General features: G+C 40.8%; 1 protein-coding gene across 7 annotated transcripts in view; it reads left to right on the top strand.

Moving 5' to 3' along the window:
* The window catches only part of SPATA6L (spermatogenesis associated 6 like), an 82,413-nt gene extending 70,438 nt beyond the window's left edge, over window positions 1-11,975 (top strand). For all 7 annotated transcript variants that reach the window (XR_011649396.1, XM_058301798.1, XM_058301800.2 and 4 more), the window contains 3 exons: window positions 3,557-3,650; window positions 5,305-5,407; window positions 11,766-11,975. Coding sequence is in view for 6 of the 7 variants with exons in the window: in XM_058301798.1 (XP_058157781.1) it covers window positions 3,557-3,650; window positions 5,305-5,394 (184 nt within the window). In the remaining variant the exon portion in view is untranslated. The remainder of the gene's footprint in view (window positions 1-3,556; window positions 3,651-5,304; window positions 5,408-11,765) is intronic.
* Window positions 11,976-22,446: the final 10,471 nt, after the last annotated feature.

Raw genomic sequence — 22,446 nt, 5'->3', positions numbered from 1 at the left:
AATGAGAGTTGATTTTTTTGTTTGTTTTTAGGAAGTACTGGGGATCAAACCTGGGACTTCATACATGGGAAGCAGGTGCTCAACCACTTGAGCTACATCTGTTCCCTGGCCCTGAAATTTTTTTTTTTTTAAGATTTATTTTTATTTATTTAATTGCCTCCCCCGGTTGTCTGTTTTCTGTGTCTTTTTGCTGCATCTTGTTTCTTTGTCCGCTTCTGTTGTCGTCAGCGGCACGGGAAGTGTGGGCGGCGCCATTTCTCGGCAGGCTGCTCCCTCCTTCGCGCTGGGCGGCTCTCCTTATGGGTGCACTCCTTGCGCGTGGGGCTCCCCTACGCGGGGGACACCCCGTGTAGCATGGCACTCCTTGCGCGCATCAGCACTGCGCTTGTGGCCCTGAAATTTTAATAGATGTATATATTAAATTTGAGATAGACTGAAAAAAAAAAAAGACAATTTACTCAGTGTTTTTTAGAAATGATAGAGTAAACTTTACATTAAAATGTTTAAATCCTGGATTAATTTGAGGAAATCAAATAGAATGTTTTTTGAAACTATTAAAGCATGGTGAGTTCTTGATTAGTTAATATAACATGGATAAAAATCAGTGAGGAGTCATTAAATCCAGCCTTGACACACAGAGACACCCTTCTCAGCCTGGCCCCCATTCCCAACCTGCTTTTCCTCTTGCTACCAGCCTGGGACCCAGCAGGCTGGCAAACCAGGCAGGGGTATACCCTGGATTTATGGGCTAGAGAATTGGGCTCTCATGCTCCTCTGTCTCTAGGTGCTATGTGATTTCAGACCTCAGTGAGACCTCAGTTTCCTCATTTGTATAATGGGGAAATAGGTCTTGCGTGTGGTGATTGAAGGTCTGTCCTCACACAGCCACAAAATCTTCTTTGCTGTCAAAATGGGGAAAACCCATGGCTTTTGTCCACATGCCTTGCTTATTTATGCACATCTTCCAAACTCCTTATAATTAGTATAGCAAGCTTTTCTGAGGGACTGAAGCAGATGTACACCCACATCACTAAATATGAATGGAATGCACTTAAAAGAAGTACAATCAAAATACAATCAAAGTGAAAGGGAAGACAGAAGAGGAGGATTAATTCCCTTGGGAGGGAGAACTGGGAAAGCCTCAATTCTCCTTCAATAAATGGGTTAGATGGTTTGCACATTCATTCAACCAGTCTTTCTTGAGTATCTGTATGTGGCAGACCAGTGATTCTCAATCCTGAGTGACGTAAGAATTGCCTCCTGTCTACTGAATTAAAATCATTGAGATTGGAACTGGGCATGTGGGAGGGAGTGTAGAATCTCTGTGGTTGAAAGAGAGCTTCATATGGGAACCTGAACTGATAGTCAGTGTGCTAAGCCTGGAATGGAAACACTAACATTTTAGACATTTCTCCTGATCTCTGGGAACAGAACCTGACAGAGAATGTTTTTTAAAAAGTACACAAATACCAGGCAGTGCTTTGTGAATAGCACAGACCAAACCCTATAGGAGTATAAATGAGGCAGGCACAGGCACTTCTAAGATGTTTCATGAAGCAGGTGGGCATTTTCATTGGACCCTGAAAGTTAATGGAGATGAAGAGATGGAGGTGAGAAGGCAGGAAACTGGAATAGTGGGTGCTAAGGCCAAAGGGCCTGAGGAGAACTGAGGAAGCCATGGGAGCTTTTGAAAGGTAGTCATAGGAGCTGACAAATTGACTTTAGAAAGTGACTCTGGCAGCACTGTAGGATGTGTCATCATTTATCTCTGATACGTCAGCAAATTCTATGGGCCTAACATCAACTCCAAACTGATACCTTTGGACCTAATTGGATTCTGCATTTGTAAATAAGGACATGATCTACAAAGACACAGAATAATACGGCCACGTAGAAGCAGATCCCACAAAGATTTTAGAGTGATCACAAAAGCAGGTCCCAGCAACACTAGGTGGCACCAGCAAATTGTCCCTCTTCAAGGTTCTTTTCACATCAGCACCGTTTTAACCAGTCTCCATGTCCCAGGGTCACAGAGGTGCACGCATCCTAGCTAGCTTAAAATGGAAATCAGGGCAGGAAGGAGTTGGGAGCCAAATTTTGGAGTGAGAGTCAGCCCAAGGTTTTAATGGAGGAAGTATTTTAGGTAAAAGATGTCCACTGCCTGCCTCCTTCATTTGCTGTGAATTGTTTTAAAGAGAATGGCAATAGATATATATAGCTCTTGTCTCCCTGGAAACCAGCAGGACATGCTTGTGCCAGAGAAAGCTGGGCTGAATGGGCCTGGCATGGACCCAGAACCACGCCGAGTGGCAATCCCACAGGTGGCCATTAGTGTACTGTACCATACCAACTGGATTATCCAGATGTTCCCATCATTTCCAGTGTTTACAGTACATTACCTGAAGAGAACTATTTCATCCAAATTGCTAATATCCTTCAGGCATCTTTAGAAAACAGTATCCGTGCTTTTCATGATCAAATTGCTATATGCACATATTTGGATATATCTCGGAATTTAGAATTTGGTGCTTTCAGCAAATAATTATTGAATAACCACTGTCGTGGGCAATACCTACTAGGCTAGGCTTTGGGTGTGCTATTGACCAAATAGGTGCAGTCTCTATCTCATGAATATTTCAGTCTGAGAGTAGAGACACACATGAAAACAAATAATGACAAAGTGTCTATTGGGGAAAATGCTGTGAATGAAGAGTAAATGGAACTCCAAGTACATATAACACAGAAGCTGACCTCCTGTATAGGAGGGGATGCAGAAAGGACTTGTCCGTGAAATTGATAATTGAACTGAGACTGGAGGGCTGGGTCGGAGTTAACAAGAATAAGGGTGGGGATTGGGGGCAGCAGCACTCTGGGTAGAGAGGGCAGTATTAGGAATCCCTACAGAAGGGAGAAAATGCTCCCATTTTTGAGGAACTGAAGGGCATGTGGTTAAGTGTGGGTCTGGGTTGCCTAAAGTAAATATAAAATAGACACATAAAATCCTAGTGGTGGAACACTAATGAGGGATGTTGTTGATGTGGGATGGTGTGGGAGAGGGAGGGAGGGGGAAATATGGGAATCCTTTACGTTTTTTTTTTATGTCATTTATGTAATCTACAGCTTCTTTAAAAATAAAAAAAAAAATCTTTTTTTTAAATCCTAGTGGTGGAAAACAATTGGGATTAAGTTTCTTGTTAAAAATTTTTGCATAACATTTTAAAATGTAAATGAAGTATTCATTCATTAGAGAAATATTTGAAAAACACAGTAATGAACAAAGAAAAAAAATTACTCATAGCCATACACTCAAACCAAAACCTAACATCTTGGTTGTTTTTATTATCCCAATGTTTTTTGTATGTGTAGGTTTAATAAAGATTGCAAAGTCACACTATATGTATGTATGTATTATATATATATATACACACACACACCATTTTGCCTCTTGCTGGTTTTTTCTTCTGAAACTATATCATTCCATAGTTGTCATAAATTCTAAGTAAATATCCTTTTTAGTAGCTGTATAATATTCTACCCAGTTTAATCTCTTGAACAGATTCCAGCCTAGTTCTCTGTCCACATGGGAGAAGATCCATGAAAGGGTATGCAGTCTTCTGAGATTCCACAGAGCTCAGCAGCACGAAAGCAAGGTTAGAGCTTATGATAAAACGAGATCTTTTCTGGCAAAAAAAATAATGGGCACTGAGACTTACTGCCTAGTGAAGGAGACAGACATTAATCAAGTAACCATAGAAATCAGTGTAAAATTCGATGGTTACAAAGGAGGGTACACAGTGTACCTGAGTGTGTGATGGGGTATTTGATTTGGTTTGGAGTCAGGGAAGGCTTCCACAAGGAAGAGATCAGAAGGCTAAGGAGCAGCTAACTTGGAGCAGAGCACGCCAGGAGCAGGATCCTGCAGAGGGAGGGAGCTTGGTGCTTTCAAAGGACTGAGAGAAGCCGGTCTAAGTAGCCCAAAGCACATTTCCCTTCTCTTCCACAACACACAGGGATCCCAATCCAGAGAAGAATACAACTGTGCTTGGGATTTGTGTAAAGTCACAATATGGAAGAAAGTTTTTCTAAAATTTAAGTTGTTTTTTACTGACTTTTATGAGGGCCAGGTATACCCAGTACTTAATGTCTACGCCTATGAACAGCATTTAGCCAAGTGTTTTTGTTTGCCAAAGGACTGGTAATGCAAAATACCAGAAATGGGTTGGTTTTTATAAAGGAGATTTATTTGGGGGTAAAAGTTTATAGTTTTAAGACCGTGAAAAGCCCAACTCAAGGCACCGTAAGAGGTGCTTCTCACCAAAGTCAGCTGCCATATGGGGAAGCAAATGGTAGCCAATTTTTGCCGAGGTCTCTGCCTTTCTGCAGCTGTAGGAAACGTGGCACAGGGCTTTCTTCTTCTCTGTCTCAACTGGGCTGCGACTCTGCATTCTTCCTGAGTTCAACTGTAAGCTGTCAGGCATACGGCTCATCTCTCCCTGGGCCTCAGCTCTGAGCCTCTTGGGATTTTCTCTCCTTGCAGCTCAGCTGTGGGTGAAACTGTTGTCCTTTTCCATTGGCCAGATCAAATATGGCAGCTTCCTTTATCTGTGTCTGTGTCTGTCTCTGTGTCTCTGTTTATATCAGACCCAGCAAGTTGAGTCATACCTCACTGACTGTAGTCCAATAAAAAGCCCCAAAGTGATCTTATCAAGAGTATCACATACACAAGAATAGATCAGTTTTAAAACAATCTTTCTTTTAGGGATTCATAAAATAATCTCAAACTGCCATACTAAGTGACCTTTTACCATTTCAAAAGAATTGAAGTGTTAACAGGGCTTCTGGGTGCTGGATTTGATCATACCATGTAGTCTAGTTGATCATGTTGACATAAAACATGCCATGATCATGTTGGCAAATCTTAGAGTTATGAGGTGACACTTATAAATTAATTAACTGGTTGCTCTAACCACTGGAGTGGTGAGTTATTTTACTTCCTCTCTGCAAAATTGTTGGCTTTGTTTTGTTAATATCTATAAGTAAGAAAATCCATTTAAAATATATATATGTATGTGTATGTATATATATATACACACATGTATGTACATACACAAATATTCTTGTATATACATGTATTTTTATATGGCAAACCCCACATATATAGCCTGTATTTGGGATTCTTAGACCTCTTACATGCAAAACTACATGTATCATGGGTTTCTGGGTATCACTGATATAAATTTTAATCTATATTTTTGAGTGTGAAAGATGTTGCCCAAGCAGTTCCTGGATTTGTTTTTGTTGTAGGAAGAGTCTACCTCTGAAGCAAATCATGTCCTTGAAAGATCAAGTTATCCTCTGAAGAAATACTCATTGCATGAACAGAAATATTTTTAAGCTGCTGTCTTACGTAAGTAAATAGCTTAAGTGCTTCTTCTTAGCTTAACTTGCAAAAATAATTTCAGCTTCCTCCGGTTGACATGAAAACAACTAGAAAACATGGGGACAGGAGATGTGACCTAGGAGCTGCGTTCTTAACACAGTATAACAGCGTGTGGGTGGGTCAGCTAGCTCTCCTGCCTCTTCTCTCTCTCTCTCTTTCTATGTGGGTTGATGGTTTAATGTCTATCTCTTTTATTAGAATGAAACCTTCATGAGGGTAAGGATCCTCTGTATACTGTTCACTGCTTATCCAGCATTTAGCATGATACATAGGAATCATATTTAACTTAGGTGAATTCAGTCACACAAAATAGTCTAGTACCCTGACTCCTGACTCAAGAACCTGACTTCCCACCCCCCACCCTGCTGCTGTCCTTGCATAGAAGGTCCTCCACTGTAGTATAGTTACTGTAGTGTGGTGTACTATACAGCATAGCATAGCACAGCACAGCACAGCACAGCACAGCACAGCACAGCACAGCACAGCATAGCATAACAGTTAGTGCTCAGTAATAATAATACAGTTAGTAAATTTTTTTTGTATGAGTGAATGTTGAACAAGGTACCTGGGCAACTCTAGAATTGAGGTATGTGGCAAGTGGTTGGAATCAGGGTGTGACAAGAGAACAGAAATGAAATGCAAGAATGGGCAGTTGTTTCTGAATGTCGTTATTTTCCATCTAATTCCCTTTTCTATCTGTTTAATGTACCGGATGGGCAAATTATTCTAATAGTTCTCTCTCTCTCTCTTTCTCTCTCTCTCTTTCTATACACACACACACACACACACACAATACCAATATACTATATGTTGACATGTATACATCTACAGATGTATATGTATGTAAAATAAATATTGCTTATAATTAGGCCCATGAGTGCTATATGCAGGTTTTTTCCTTCAGTGAGGATATTTCCACTTTAAAAAAATCATTTTTCTTCTTGTTTCTTAATTTTGATTTGTGACTTTTCTTTTGGGTAGAAGCCTGGGAGGTGGGATGTGTTCTCTAGCTCTCTTGTTGCTGCAGGATGTGGCATCTAGCAGCAGCGTGTGGCATCTAGTTCTCCTTGTGGCAGGTGTGGGTGTCTAGCTCTCCTTGCAGCGGGTGCAGGTGTCTCTTTGTCTTCTTTAGGAGGCACTGGGACCCAAACCTGGGCCCTCCCATGTGGTAGGCAGATGCCCAACTGGTTGAGCTACATCCACTTCCCTATGCTATGTATTTTTGTTTATCGATTAATAGAAGGAGAAATGCCCAAATTGGGCAGCCTAGTCAGTCCATCCTTGTTGAGTATTTTTCTTCTCACCTGTGATCATGAGTGCACGTGTTAGTCCAAAAGTGGCATGTGCCTCTTCTGAATGTTAAGCTTCCTAAGAGCAGAGTGATCTCTGAAGATAATGCCATCCGAATCCAGGCAGTTTTCACACTGAGAATTTGTAGCTACATTGTAGGGCATCATCTCTTCTCAGGTAGTCTCCTCTTTTCTCTTCCTAACTCAGTCCCAGAATAATGAAAGCTCTCCCTTATTAAGTGCTTCCTAAGTGCCTGGACCTGGTCAAACCTGTCACATGTATTAAATGAGTTAATATCTAATTCTCACAACAACTTTATGAGGCAAGTACTATCAGTTCCATTTTACAGATAGGGAAACTGAGGCCCAGAAAGGTTAGATACCTTGCTCAAGGTGACTTGCGCAATGAATGGCAGAGCTGTGAATATGAACCTGAGTAGTCTGGCTTCAGAGACCATGCTTTTAACCATTAAACTTTCTATTTCTCCAAACTTAGAGTGTGTGATAGAGAACCCTGGGAAGCCAGAGCAGCTGTGTAGAGGAGAGCCCCTTGGAATTAGAGTAGAGTTGGTAGACACTGTCCTGCCACTAGATTGACACTGTATCCCACTAGTGTCTCCCACTAGGATCCTATGGTGCTGTGTTGTATAGACCCCATTTCCAGCAACATCCAAATAATTATGATCCCTTTTAAATAAGGGAGTGTGGGATGACATGCTAGGTTTTCATTGTCGTCAGGCTCTAGAAAGTACGGTGTGAGCTCATTTGAGCCTTAGGGCACAAGTCGCCCTGCCTAAGCGCTGGCCAGGACTCTACTTTCAGCACAGACTTTGGCCCAGTGGTTAGGGCGTCCGTCTACCATATGGGAGGTCCGCGGTTCAAACCCCGGGCCTCCTTGACCCGTGTGGAGCTGGCCATGCGCAGTGCTGATGCGTGCAAGGAGTGCCGTGCCACGCAAGGGTGTCCCCCGCGTGGGGGAGCCCCACGCACAAGGAGTGCGCCTGTGAGGAAAGCCGCCCAGCGTGAAAAGAAAGTGCAGCCTGCCCAGGAATGGCGCCGCCCACACTTCCCGTGCCGCTGACAACAACAGAAGCGGACAAAGAAACAAGACGCAGCAAACAGACACCAAGAACAGACAACCAGGGGAGGGGGGGAAATTAAATAAATAAATAAATCTTTAAAAAAAAAAAAAAAAAAGAATGTAAAGAATAGCGCACTAATTGCCCATTCTGCAGGCTTCTACTTTAGAACGTTGTGCTTGGTAGATTAAAGGATAAATTCTGGGGCACTTAATTTCTGGTCACCAAAACAGTCACCTAAGCATTTATTAGGTGGTTTTAAAGAACATAGCCCACATAATTACCATTTATGGAACATGGCCAACCTAATTACCAGATGCCACATTTCATTGAATTTCAACATGGGGGATGTGAAGTTACATGAAGTCCTGAACCAGCTGATATGTGGACACTGATGTTAGGGGAAAGAGAAAGTAAGAAAAAAAAATTAGTAAATTCTGTTGTACAAATGGGTTTCCTACATAACAACGATCTCCAACCATTGCTTTGGAATAAGCTCATAGTTCTTCCCTGGACGCTCTCCATACCACCCTCCTCCATCTCCCAGTTCTTGAGTTATGGATTCCTGGTGAGGCAGGAATCCTGGAGGGATGTGTTATTGAAAGTTTTTGTGGTTATATAAAACCCAGGTGACTCTGGCTAGTTGAAGCAGATAGGGCATTTATCAGAAAGATGTAGATTATTTAAGTGAATTGGCGGAAGATCCAAACAATCAGGCTTTGGAGAGAGCAAATTCCAGAGCCATTCTAGAATTTAAGGAGTTCTTAGACCTTCTCTTTACAGCACTGCAAGTAACATAATTCATGTCCCACCATTTTTCAGTCTGTCTTTCCTTTTTTAATTTTAGATTCCCAGTTAAGAGAACCTGATTGTTCTATTTCCTCTTTTTATTTTTCAGTCTGTGGATGCTTTCTTTCTCTAACATTTGTTACATGAAAAATTTTAAACATACAGAAAATTTGAAAGAATTTTACAATGAATTTCCATATTCCTACCAGCTAGATGATACTATTAATACTCTACTTGCTTTAGTACATATCTCTCCATCATTCCGTCCATCCTTCCATCTTATTTTTTTCTTGTATTTCAAAGTGAGGTGCAGCCATCAGTACATTTCCCTCCAAAAATTCAGCATGCATGTCATTAACCAAGAGTTCAATATTTATTTGATGTTCTTTTTTTCTTTTGAGATATAATTTTCAAAAAACAAAATGCATAAATTCATTCATGAGTCCAAACAAATGGATAGATCTATGCAACTCAAACCCCTCTTAAGATACAGAACATTATTATCACCTTCGAAAGTTCCTTAACATTCTTACCAGTAAATTAAAATTCCCATCTCCACCCCCTCAAAGCAACAACCAATACTTTTTTTCCCACCATATAATAGTTTTGCCTATTTCAGAATTTTTTATGTTTTAAAAATCCATTCATTTTTTCTGTATCTATTACTAATTCATTCCTTCTAATTGCTGGATAGTATACTATTTCCTTGTATGCATATACCAGTATTTGTATTTCTCTTCTCCTATTAATACATACCTGGGTTGTTTCCAGTTTTTGAATCTTATGAATAAAACACTTGTGAATATTCTTTTACAAATCTTTTTGTGAGCATATGTTTTCATTTTCCTTGGGCAAATACTTAGGAATGGATTGCTGGTCATAGGTTAGATGTGTTTGGTTTTATAACAAACTGCAACATCTTTTCCCAAAATGGTTCCATTTTACATACCCACGAACAATGTATGGACATTCCAGTTTTTCCACATTGTGCACCTGATTGGTCTTTATAACATTAAGGTAGATTTTTGGGTACAAGTAATAAAATATCAACTAGAAGCTGCTTACAAATAGGCTCTTATTTTACATAACAGGATGTCTAGAGGGTAGGGGTGATTCAGGGTAAATTTATTCAGGATGCAGCAAAAGATGCTTTCCATCTTTCCACCTGCCTTCCTTAGTGTACTGGCTTTCATCTGCAAGTTAGTTCCCTCATGGGACCACTGCAACTCTAGACTTCATGTCCTATACACATGTGTAAAGGCAGGAAGAGGAGTGTTTTCCTTTCCTATTTCAGGAAGGAAACTCTTGCCCAGGCAATACCAACAGACATTTTCTTCAGGTCCCATTAAGGATTATGTCTTATGAATCCTAGTTGCTTGGGAGGCTTGGAAAATGAGTATCTGATATTCTCAGATTCTATGGTGGATGATAGGCTCTGGTGGCAAAGAAGGGTATGAAAATGACTTTTGGGTAGGCAACCAAGATATGTTGTAACCCTTCTTGGGTCAACTAGGCCAGTCAGCTGTGGAGGGCCTCCAGGTGGTTAGCAAGGTCAAGCAGCTGAGACATGACAGCTAGAGTCACTTCCTTAGGTTGAGAAGACAGTTTCTAGAGAAGCATTTGGCAAATGACACATTGGATTTCCCTTATATGTCCCATCCCTGCTTTTCCCAAGAACTCTCTCCTGATTGCAGCACCAATTCCATCCCTTTTGTTACCATTTCACCTATTTTACTGTCAATCAGCTTTCTATACCCTGGCTTCCCTGTCATCTCAAGATTTAGAGGAAGTGATAAAGTACATTCATATCACAAAAAGGTCAGGGATTCTTGAACCAGTGACTCTGAGTCTAATTGTCTTTGACCTGGTAGTTCAGGAAAGAGTGGAAGAAATGGGTGGAAAGGGTTGGAATACACAGACATGTATTTTTCCTTATGCTGGATGGTTTGGGACTTTATACTTTTGTCACAAAACAGATTATCCCTAGTTCTCTTAGAAAATCTGACTGCCTTTATGTCATGATCTTATCTAGTGTTGGAGCTGATTCCCCTGTCTAGAATGCTTTCACTGAAAATCCGCTTCCAAAGATGGGCTTGCAAGGCCCTCCCCTGTGAAACCTCCTAGATCCTTCAAACAGAGTCAAGCCCTCTCCTTCTGCCCCTCACGATTCCACTTAGTGCTTCTTTCCTTGAGGCTTATAGTTAGTTTTCCTTATGAAAACTCACCAAAGAAGGGAATCAAGGGCTGGAAGGGAAGGCTCTGTGAAAGGAGGAGAGGCTGACCAAACTGACCAGTAACAGCCCACTGAGATCTCCATCCCCATGAAGGTCTCACTGCAGTCCCAGCCTCCACCACCATGTCTAGCCTGCAGTAGGAACTATTCCTCTAAACAGAGCAAAAAGCAAACCAACCCTATATATTCTAAGTTCTGACATTCTGGGCCTACTTGGGGCCCTCCTATTCTGATTGGTTACTCACTTTTGAGGAACTTGTAATCTGATTGACTTGTGGGGATTGGCACAGGGATAATGATGTTCCTTCTTTGTCCCAGGAGCTCCTGGTCCCAGCAGAGGCCAACAGACCACAGTGGACAGTCACCCTGCACCCAAGATGCAGGATGACTTCCTGGTTAGCAGTGTTCATGAGCATTAGAACCACCTGGGTATTTGAACACTGCTAATACCTGGACCCCAATTTAATTGCAGTCTCTGGAGTTTTTGCCAGTATTGTTGTTTTGTTTTTTTTTTTAAAGTTCTTAGTGACATTCTGGTGCACAGTTTGAGCTGAATCTCTACAGTAGGCTCTGAGTTCCTCAAGGATGGGGGAACTTGGAATACCCCCCAATGCCATACTGACCCCCTCCATGCTCAAAATTAATTGTTCTGTAAAATGGAATTGCTTGAAATAGATTTAATAGTTTTATCCAGTAACACCTAGCAGTTTTTTGAGCAAGGACTATACTAACTTCTTACAATAAAAGTAGGACATAGATACTGTGATTACCATCATCCTTTTCTACAGAGAAGTCATGCAACTTGCCTAAGGTCACACAGCTGCCAAGATTACGGTAGTGTAAGGTCATTTTTTAATCCCCTGTATACTCAGTCATGTTGATTGTTGCCTTTTTCACAGTACTACATGTAGTATGTGATGTTTCATATTTTGCAGGGAAACAAACAAAAGCTGAAGGAGGATCATGAAGAACTCATTTATTGAATCAACTGACACACCTTTAAAGAAATGAACAGAAATTTTTGTTATCTGTGTTGAGTCACCAGTATCTAACCCCTTTTAAATCAAACCCTGTTTTTAGTCTTTTGTATTCAGGTAAGAGTTGTTGATTAAAGTGCTTGCTGTTTGGGGCTATTTTGTTGTCAAGCTGGGAAATTTGAGTTTTTGTTGGTTTGTGTGTTTAGAGTATGAAATAGAAACTAAAAGTACTTGGGCAACAGATGACTTCTGATCTGCAAAACACTTCTTAGAATTCTAATGAAAATGCCAAGCTGACTTTTCAGGTGTTCACTTTGGGCTGCAGAGGTATTATTCTTAAAAAGTTTTTTTTTCTCCCTTTCATTTTAAAACTCAACTCATATTTTACATGATGTATAAGATGCTACTATTTAAAACAATCTCTTGATAAATATTTCAGAAAAGGACTGTCATCCTGATTTTCTCTTTTTGGTAAATCTGTGTTTTTCACTGTTAGGCTTGATTTGTATGAAGCCCAGTGAAAACCTAGGAAGAGGAAGCATTACATCTGGAGAATTCAGATCTTATTTTTAAAAGTTGAATTTCTATAAACTATTTGTAAGAGGAGACCAGTTTCTTTGGACTATAGTTTGAACTACAAAATGGTTCTCCTGTAAAAAATAACCCCTCCCTTCTTTCCCCCAGCAGTTAACTTTATATGAGGAACAAAACCTTCTTCGCATATTTCTCTAAAGGAACTATTTTAAGTAAATAAACCCTGCAAATATGACTGTCAAAACCAAGTTTTAAATTAGCAGGATGCTTTGAAGGGGAAGGAGATGGGAGATGGGTAACCAGAGGCAGGTTTGTCTTTATGGGCACAGACCCGGAGAAGAGAGGGCCTGAAAACTGCAGCCCTGCCCTTCCTTCTTACTGTAACCTTATCATTTTCCTCTACTGTGTCCCCCAACCCTTTGTTTTTACAAGATTCCGTGAAAAGCAACTTTTCTTATTATGATTACAGGAATCGGTTTAAGTTAGGTAAATTAGGAAAACACAATTGAAAAATTAAAACAGGAAAAATAACCCCGAAAGAAAAACAAAAAACAGCACTGATTTGTCCCCTTCTAAGAATTTCAGCTAATTATATAATACCAAGCTTTCTGAAATCTTTGGAAGACAGATAGTAAGCTTAAATCATGGGTGCTTGTGTTCTGTCTGAAACTATAGTTGTCAGTTTGTTATTTTGAAGTCACCTTTAAGTAGTCATCAAAAAAGACCAAACTTTATATTACATTAAGGCTATGGAACAGTTTTGAGAAGAGGGTCACTTAAAAAGAGGACATAAGTAGTTGAAGGAAATCACTTCAAAGGAATTGGTATCTCCTGTCATTTGTTCATATATATACTGTGACACTCAGTTTTTGTTAATGGTTTGAGTGGAACTCCTTAATTTAATTTAGGGGCAAGACCTTAAATGTCCATACTCACTTAAAAATCATTTTTTTCTCAATCAATCTGCCTGTTTCTCATTTTATAAACTGCTACAACTTATTTAATTTATTCTTATTTCAGCTTTTTATTTCTCGAGGAATTATTGCAGTTTTAAAGTATCATTTTGGGGCCAGTATTGCAGTTGGGATATTTTGCTTTGCAGTATAACTTGAATAATTTCCTGACATATTGGAGTTTGGATTACTTTGGGAAGATCCGTGTCTTTAAATATAATGAAAAAATGTTCCCACTCATCTTGCTCCAGCTTGTTATTCCTTCCTTGACTTTCATTGCCACAGATGTCAAAATTCTGAATCGTATTTTATAAGCATGTTTCCCGGGGTCTGTTTAGCAGAGCTCCCTGGGAAATCCTCTGTGAACAGCTTCCAAGCCATTTCCCTGTGGTCACCAGACTGACCCCAAATTAGCTGAAGAGTGTAGACCCTGCGTTATAAATAAGATGGAAAAAAAAAAGAGAGCAAGCTCAAGCAAATGCAAACTAAAAGGGGGTGACTAGTTTTAAGTGATGTAATTTGAGAGCATCGATGGGTTATGTATGCGAGTTCAGCTTAGCCCCTGAGTGCCTGACCACTCTCAATAATAGCCAGGGCCCCATCAGTTTCATTAAAGAAGCCCTCTGGCCCTGAAGGGCAACCTCAGGAACAGGACGTGCTCTCTGGTCCTTGCTGTGACCAGCATATCTGCTAGGACGGGTTGGGGGGTCTGCTTCCCTCCCCTGACTGGGGGGCCTGTCCCACTACTCTTGGAGACCCAGCTGTCATGGACACAATCCTTTCTTTTCTCTTCCCTGTTCTGAGAGCTCTGCCGACCATAGTAAGAGCTGCAGTCCTCTGACTCCCTTGGGTGGGGACCCTTCCGTCCTCCCCAGTGGCAAAATACAGCAGTGAAGTTACTTTGTGCATCATAGGAAAAGGGCCTATGCTTAGTTTCACCTTCAGAACTAGGGAAATGGGTGAAAGCAGCAGGATTGTGCCAAGGACAAGAGCTTTTCCATCTTTCAGGATGGCTGAGTTGTCAGAGCTTCTTCAACAGAGTGAGGAGCTCTCAGTCTGAAAATTTACCCTTGGGATTCTTTATCTTTAGTGTAATTTGTCGGCATCTTTCTAAGTATATATATATTTTTCTGTTTTCTTATCTTTATTTTTAAAGTTCCCTGTAGCCCACAGTATAGGAACCCTCCTTATCTATCAGTAAGAACCACCTGCTGAGGCTTATTGCTCTCTATGGGTCTCTGGTGTGTCCACACAGCTTGACCTCCTTTCCAAGACCATGTGAGCAAACAGGACAGAGACAGAATACCACGGTGTATTGCTGGTTTTGCTATACACATATATATTTGTATGTAAAAGGATCACATGGATGGGGTGGCTAATTTTCATCCCAATACCCAAGAACCATGGTGGCAGCAGTGAGGGCTACCACGGCCTGCCTCAGAAATGGTCAAGGAAATGCAGGAGTAGCTAAGTCTCTGAGACAACAAAATTAAGACTCAAATGGAGAAGGACAGTGAAGAGAGAGAGAGGAGACCCCTAACCAGGCAGGGATGCTCTAAGATAAGAGAGCCGAAATACACGTGGTGGGTGTCAACCTTCTGTTTATGGCTACTTGGGAATTGTAGCAGTTTGATATGGTTATGAATTCTAAAAATAGATATTGGATTATGTTTGTAATCTTGTCTGTACCTGGGTGTGATTAAGTTATGATTAGGGCTTTGATTGGGCCACATCATTAGGTCATTGAGTCCCATCCCTTGGTGGGTAGGAACTCACAGATAAAGGCATGGCAAAGGACAGAGCTGAGAGTTTTTGATGTTGGAGTTTTGATGTTGGAGTTTGATGCTGAAGCGTTAAGCTGGAGCCCTGGGAAATAAGCACACAGAAGAAAGAGAAGCAAGCCCCAGGAAGAGAGGAACCCTGAACCCAGAGAGAAGCAAGACCCTGGAAGAGAGGAACACAGGATGCCTGAACTCTTGGCAGGCATCAGCAGCCATCTTGCTCCAACATGTGAAAATAGACTTTGGTGAGGGAAGTAACTTATGCTTTATGGCCTGGTATCTGTAAGCTCCTACCCCAAATAAGTACCCTTTATAATAACCAGCAGATTCTTGGTATTTTACATCAGCACCCCTTTGGCTGACTAATACAGGAATGCTTTTGAACCAGCCAATGCATGTCCTCCCATTTAGCTCCAGTATGAGGGGTCATTTGTCTTAAATTCCTCCACAGAGAAGATCAGAATAAGGATAACTTTGGGGGCCTTGGGAGAGCTGTGTTCTTCTAAACACCTTACCATTAACTTTGGGGAACTTGGAATCCCAGAAAAAAACAGGGTAACAGGGTAAAGATTCCCACCTCCCTCCCTCTCTCTCTTCCATTCATCCATTCATCCATTCATTCCTTTCTTTAGTTCCTCAGTTTGCCAGGCACTATATCAAGTGTGTCACATGGGCATTATAATGTATGGGTTAAGATTAAGGATTCTGGGGAAATGGACTTTGGCCCAGTGGTTAGGGCGTCGGTCTACCACATGGGAGGTCCGCGGTTCAAGCCCCGGGCCTCCTTGACCCATGTGGAGCTGGCCCATGCGCAGTGCTGATGCGCGCAAGGAGTGCTGTGCTACACAGGGGTGTCCCCCGCGTAGGGGAGCCCCACATGCAAGGAGTGCACCCGTAAGGAGAGCCGCCCAGCGCGAAGGAGGGAGCAGCCTGCCGAGGAATGGCGCCGCCCACACTTCCCGTGCCGCTGACGACAACAGAAGCGGACAAAGAAACAAGACGCAGCAAAAAGACACAGAAAACAGACAACCGGGGGAGGGGAGGGGAATTAAATAAATGAAAATAAATCTTTAAAAAAAAAAAAAAAGATTAAGGATTCTGGAGCAAGAGTACCTATATTTGAATCCTAGTTCTGCCATTTACTGGCTGAGAGACTTGGGCAAATAATTTGACCTGTGTGCCTCAGTGTCCTTATGTGTCAAATGGAGGTAATACCTTCTACTTCATAGAGTTGTTGTATGCAGTAGATGAGTTAACACATTTAAAATGCATAAATCAGTGCTTGGCATAAAATAGGCACTCAGTAAGTGATAGCTATTATCTCATTTAGCTGAAGAGGTAGAGCTCAGAAAAGCTGAGTGTCAGTTTCCAAACCTTGTCTGTCTTGTCTACAAACCTCATGTTCTTTCTATCACCTCTCAGTCATTACCTAATTATTCCTGAAATCTGGATAATTTGACCTAAAGGTTTTTAAAAAAATGAACTCAGCATTTCATTCTGAACAACAGGGTAACTAAGGTTTCCTGACAAAAGTTCAAACAAGGTCAGCCACTTCTTGTTTGGTCCACAAGGATGACTTCCAGGAACTGTCTGTGTGCAGTTCATTCATTGCTAGAAGTACTGGATTCATGGTGAGAACTCTTCATTAAAGCCCGTTAGGCAGGAGAGGATGTGGCTCAAGCCTTTGAGCTCCTGCCTCCCACATGGGAGGTCCTGGGTTCAGTTGCTGGTGCCTCCTGAAAAAACAAACAAAAAAATGACAACAAGCAAAACAAATGAAAAAAACAATTTGGGAAAACATGTGGCTCAGTGGGTGGGTGCCAGCTTCTCACGTACAAGGTTCCAGGTTCAATCCCCAGTCCTGGTACCTAAAAAGAAAATTAAATTAAAAAAAAATTAAATAAAAACGCATTAGGCATTATGAAAGGGAAATTCAACACAGGTGAATGATGACATCCTTCATTCATAGAGTCATGCGGTGTCCCAGTCCTGACAGTCAGCCAAATTGATTCCACACTCTTACATGATTCTACTTGTATTTATTAAGCTCCCTACTATGTGCTCAGTATTGTGCTGGGTCCTTTGGGTTGGGGAGGGTCTCATGCTAAGGAACATAAGATGCAACCTGTGCTCTCCCAGAGTTTCCAGATTTAACAGGGCAATGGGATGTTTCACTTGTGACTATTAACATGTATTGCTAAAAAAAATGTCTTGCTAAATACCATTGATTGTACAGTCTGGATGAATTATGTGTTTATATGTATTAGTAAAATTGATTTGTTATTTTAAAAAAATGTGCTGCTAGCTCAATGCCTTCAGGACTAGGATTTGTTTCTGTTGAAAGCGGTGGGACTTGAAACAATGGTGAGTGGTGGGGATTGGGGTGAAATGGAGAGTGTAACTCCACCGCCTCCTACCTCCCGCAAGCATGTATATTCTTCAAATCCAACTCCAAAACAAAAGGCTCTGTGGCCATGTACAGCTGGTCTGAAGCTAGACCTTTCTCACAGCCACCAGTTTTTTGACTCCTGTTTAGTAGCATGAAATGATAATACTGATTTGCAGTGAGGTTTTTGGAACTCAGTTTCATTACTTGAAAAATCTCATCTGGATCAATATAAAATAATAATATAAGACAATATTTGATTAAGTACCAAGATGCTGTTACTTCTCTAGGTGCTCTGAAGAGGTAAGCACAATGGGGTCTTGGGGCTAGGGAGTATGTTTTGACGTAAACAGGAGTATGTTTTGACGTAAAGGAATAGAAAAACAAAGTGGAAAAGAGGTTTGGGAAAAGTGAGGTTATTGAAGTATAATGAAGGGTATGTATATGGAGAAGAAGGAAATGCCCTCTGGATATAGCTTCTCAAGTGACTTAAATATTATTCCTAATTAGAATTTTGGGGTGGAAATTTGGGGCTGGGAGAGCAGAGTATTAACCTGGTGGTAGTTGTTTTCAGGATGGTTTGGGAGTGGGTAGAGGTCAGTTTTAGGGAGACTGAGAAAGCCATTGAAGAAGCCTGAAAATTAAGGTATTAGAGCCTGAACTGGGTGGGAGGCTCTTTGTTTTAGCCTGCTAGGCTACCAAAAGCAATATACCAGAAATGGGTTAGCTTTTACAATGGGGATTTATTGCTTACAAGGTTACAGGTCTGAGGCCATGGAAATGTCCAAATCAAGGCATCATCAAGGTGATACCTTCTTCCTGAAGACAAGCTACCAGTGATCCTGGACTCCTCTGTCAATGGCAAGGCACATGGTAGCAACCTCTCCCAGGTTTCGTGGGTTCTAGTTTCTTGCTCCTGTGGTTCTCTCTCTCTCTCTCTCCCACTCTCTCTGTATATCCCATTTATAAAGGACTCCAGTAAAATGATTAAGACCCACCCTTCCACACCTTAAATGGAGTAACCAAACCAAAAGATCCTACTTAACAATAGGTTTACACCCACAGGAATGAATTAGCTTTTTTTTTTTTTCATTGTAAAATAAGTTTATTGGTAATAACCTTTATATATATATATAATTTTTTCTTGATATCTGATGTTCCAAATTTTAGGGTCTTTATATAGGTTATAAGCAGGATCCTTGTATGTAACTGGCATAAAACCCATTATTTGAACCCTCTTGATTGCTTTTGTGGTTTCTTTCTTTTTCTTCCCACAAAGACCTGTTATGTGCCTTCCATAAATGCATCCAGTAAATGGAGAAATAAACTGGGACAAAAGTTATACATTCTTATAATCTACATGCTTTCCATGCAAGATAACATTTTTAAAGAGGTTCCTTAAAAGGATTTCCCATTGGAATGGGCAGATCCTCATGGATGGTCACTTGTTTACTGTGAACACCCTCTTTTCCACAGCACTGTGTAAGTCCTAGAAGCTGTGAGGCAAACAGCAGTTGTTACTAAGTGCATCAACTTTTTCTTCCCTAGGGCTCAGCAATCAGCACCCATAGCTGCCACAGTTCTTTATCCTTTCCTGAATTATCTTTAAGAACATACTTTTCTGGGATCTATACAGCGTCAAATCATTACACTCATAAAGAAGAAAAGGCTGATTAAACATCAGGGGTGGGAAAACGTGGCGATTTTAAGAGTGCTTTAAAATCTACAGGGGTTGGGACGATGGAGTCTGGTTCCTTTAAGAAAGAAACAAGTCAGCTGGCCTGGGCTAAGTTGCAAAGTGAAGGTTAACTAATCATTATGAATGAAGTATTGATTGAGAGAATAATTATCCTGCAGCTCTAAGGACACAGTGGCCTTTTCATTTTCTAGATTCGTATTCTTCATGACACAAAGCAAGATGAGCTCAAAGACTAAAAGAACAAAATAGGAGGCCAAGTAAAACTTTTCTGAGAAGGTGTTTTAAATGGTCTCCTTTTTGGCAAGGGATATAGTGTAGGAAACACTCAGAATGCCTGGTGGGTGAAAGCCATCAGGCAATGGAAGATTTCTCTTTGATTTAGTTTGTTCATTTCCTCTGAATCTTGTTCCTATTGTGATAATATCCTTGTAAATAGGATTTAGAGGATTATCAAAATATACATTGTTCATTCAAGAATTACATGGGAGGGAAGTGGACTTGGCCCAGTGGTTAGGGTGTCCATCTACCACATGGGAGGTTCGCGGTTCAAACCCTAGGCCTCCTTGACCCGTGTGGAGCTTGCCCATGTGCAGTGCTGATGCATGCAAGGAGTGCCTTGCCACGCTGGGGTTTCCCCCCGCAGAGGGGAGCCCCATGCACAAGGAGCCCCATGCACAAGGGGTAGACCCCATAAGGAGAGCCGCCCGGCGCGAAAGAAAGTGCAGCCTGCCCAAGAATGGCGCCGCACACACAGAGCGCTGACACAAGATGATGCATCAAAAAGAAACACAGATTCCTGTGCCACTGACAACAACAGAAGCGGACAAAGAAGAACTTGCAGCCAATAGACACAGAGAACAGACAACTGGGGTGGGGGGTGGGGGTGGGAAGGGGAGAGAAATAAATAAATCTTAAAAAAAAAGAATTACACGGGAAGAGAAAATGCTGAATGCCTAAGGAGAGGCTAAATCTTGGGTCACTCCCCAAGGAGGAAGCACTGTTCATTCAATGGCACCCACCTGATGTTCAGACCAGAGACATTGGAATAAATGAAAACCTCTACAGACCTGCCTTGCAGATGCAAACTTTTTGGAGTCAAAAGAGGGAAGAACTTGTTAGGATCCCAAATTGTAGGGGAAATATGATTTTGAAGATACAATATCCAATTTTGGAAAAAGACTGCAGAAGCAACTTAGGTTGATTCTGGGTAAATTTAGTTTAAAAGGTGGTGGAAAGAACAAAGGCAAACATCCAGTAAGAGATGGAAATAGGGATCTGAAGTTTGGCATGGCAGAAAAAACCAAGGGCAGCTATAGATTTCAAGGATACACATTTTTGGTAATTGTTTGCATGGAAGTGGTAGTCAAAGCTGTAATAATGGATGAGTTTCTACTGGAGAGTGTGAGAAGAGAAAGAACAGAAGAATATGGTGTTCATTCGTTCCACAAATATTTTCAGTGGTCTCTGTGTGTTTGGCATCATCTGAGCCTTGGAAGTTATAAAGGCAAAAGAAAAGTGGTGGAAAAGGAGTGGGGAAGAACCTGGTAATACTTTAGAGGCCAAGGAAAAAGAGAGAGCTTAGCATTAAATATTGCCAACGAATGAAAAATGACAACCAAGAAAACACCTTTAGATTTTGAAAGGACAGTGTTACCTTGGCATTTCAGGAGAGGGTGGGAGTGTAAGTGAGACTGCAGGGGATAAAGGCATTAGCAAATGGGGAGGAAATGGAGGCAGAGCATGTGGACCAATAAGCAGACAAAAATTTTGGCAAAAAAAGGAAAAGAGAAATAGGTTCCAGTTTTTAATTCCCATCCCTGGCTTTGGATCGAAAAATGCTTCTTGAAAGAATTGGGTTTTGAATGAAAGATTTAAATACTGGGCATCCTTTATTTCTTCAGGTGGCTTCAATCTACTGTCTAGTATCCTTTTCTTTCAAACTGCAGAACTCTCTTTAGTATCTCTTGTAGAGCTGGTCTAGTAATGACAAACTCCCTCAGCTTTTGTGTGTTTTTTTAATAATAAACTTTATTTTTAGAGATGTTTTAGACTTACAGAAAAGTTACACCAAAAGTATAGGAAATTCCCATATAACCCTTCCCCTACAGCCACACACATAGTTTATCCTATTATTAACATCTTACATTAGTGTGATACATTTGTTAGAGTTGATGAACCATTATTGAAGCATTGCTACTGACCAAAGTCTATAATCTGCATTATGGTTTGTTGTGTTTTTTTTGTGCTGTATAGTTTTATAGACTTTTACAAATGTATAGTGTCATATGTCTGTCATTGCAGTGTCATATAGAACAATTTCACTGCCCTAAAAATGCCCTGTGTTCCATCTATTCATCCTCCCTCTTCCCTCTGAACCCCTGGCAACCAATATCTTTATGTCAAAGTTCTTCCATTTACACAAGATAATAACTGCAATAACAATAAATATACTTTGGTTCCTGGTTATTACTCTGTCCCTATGTTTGTTCATTCCTTGTTTATCTGGGAAGATCTTAATCTCTCTCTCATTTTTGAAAGACAGTTTTGTTGGATCTAGAACTCTTGTTTGTTTTTTCGCATTCAGCTCTTTAAATATGCCATTCCACTGCCTCTTGCCTCTGATGAGAAATCAGCACTTAGCCTTATTGAGAGTTTCTTCTGCATGAAATGTTGCTTTTCTCTTGTGGCTTTCAGAATTCTCTCTCTCTTTGGCATTTTACAGTTTGATTATAATGTGTCACAATGTGGGTCTATTTGGGTTTATCCTGTTTGGAGTTCATTGAGTATCTTGGATATGCATATTCATGTCTTTTGTTAAATTTGGGAATTTTTGGTCATCATTTCTTTCATTATTTTCTCTGCTTCTTTCTCTCTTCTTTTTTTGGGGGATTCCCACAATGAGTACATTGGTATGCTTGATAGTATCCCGCAGGTTCCTCAGACTCTGTTCTCTTTTCTTCATTCTTTCTGCTCCTCAGAATGGATGACTTCGTTGTCTTCAGGGTCACTGGTTCTTTCCTCTGTCAGCCCCTATCTGCTGTTGAAAACTAGGGAGTTTTAATTTCTGTTACTGTGTTCTTCAGCTCTGTTTTGTTCCTTTTCAAAATTTTCATCTCTCTTTGACATTCTCTTTATATTCATCTATCATTTTCCTGATTTCTTTTAGTTCTTTGCCTGTATTTTTCTTTAGCTCTTTGAGCATATTTAGATAGCTACTTGACTGATTTCCCACAGCATTCTGTAGGAGACCTCAGTGAACTGCCTCAGTGAAAATGCATGCCAAGTT

Source organism: Dasypus novemcinctus, chromosome 8 (assembly GCF_030445035.2).
Source record: "Dasypus novemcinctus isolate mDasNov1 chromosome 8, mDasNov1.1.hap2, whole genome shotgun sequence".
Classification (NCBI taxonomy): Eukaryota; Metazoa; Chordata; class Mammalia; order Cingulata; family Dasypodidae; genus Dasypus; species Dasypus novemcinctus.
Note: the sequence above shows the minus strand (reverse complement) of the source record. Positions and strands in the feature narration are given on the sequence as shown.